This window comes from Crocuta crocuta, unplaced genomic scaffold (assembly GCF_008692635.1).
Source record: "Crocuta crocuta isolate KB4526 unplaced genomic scaffold, BGI_CrCroc_1.0 scaffold650, whole genome shotgun sequence".
NCBI lineage: Eukaryota > Metazoa > Chordata > Mammalia > Carnivora > Hyaenidae > Crocuta > Crocuta crocuta.
In genome coordinates, this window is record NW_027532882.1 from 326,267 (window position 1) to 326,530 (window position 264).

Consider the following 264-nt stretch of genomic DNA (forward strand, 5'->3'; position numbering starts at 1 on the left):
GGCTCTCCCGCCTGTGGCTGCAGGGCTCTGGCCACCCCACCCCTCCCACGGGCCTCGGAGCCCCGCCAGCCACTCACCTGATCTGGGTAATTGTCCCAGCACATCACGGGTGTCCACAGCCATGACTCCTGCAGGGACACGGGGGTCTGAGGCTGCCCAGAGGTCAGAGCCCAGCCCTCTACCCGCCAGGTGGGCCCTCCCCTGGGCTGCTCTCGCTCGAGACCGAGGGCTGTGGGCTGCAGACCCCGGCTCCCCGCACACGGC

General features: G+C 70.8%; 1 protein-coding gene across 1 annotated transcript in view; it reads right to left on the reverse strand.

Annotated features, from left to right (window-relative positions):
- Positions 1 to 264, reverse strand: part of CERS4 (ceramide synthase 4) — an 8,169-nt gene that overhangs the window by 3,233 nt on the left and 4,672 nt on the right. The window contains exon 5 of the mRNA XM_077745664.1: positions 78 to 128. Within this exon, the coding sequence (XP_077601790.1) occupies positions 78 to 128 (51 nt within the window). The remainder of the gene's footprint in view (positions 1 to 77; positions 129 to 264) is intronic.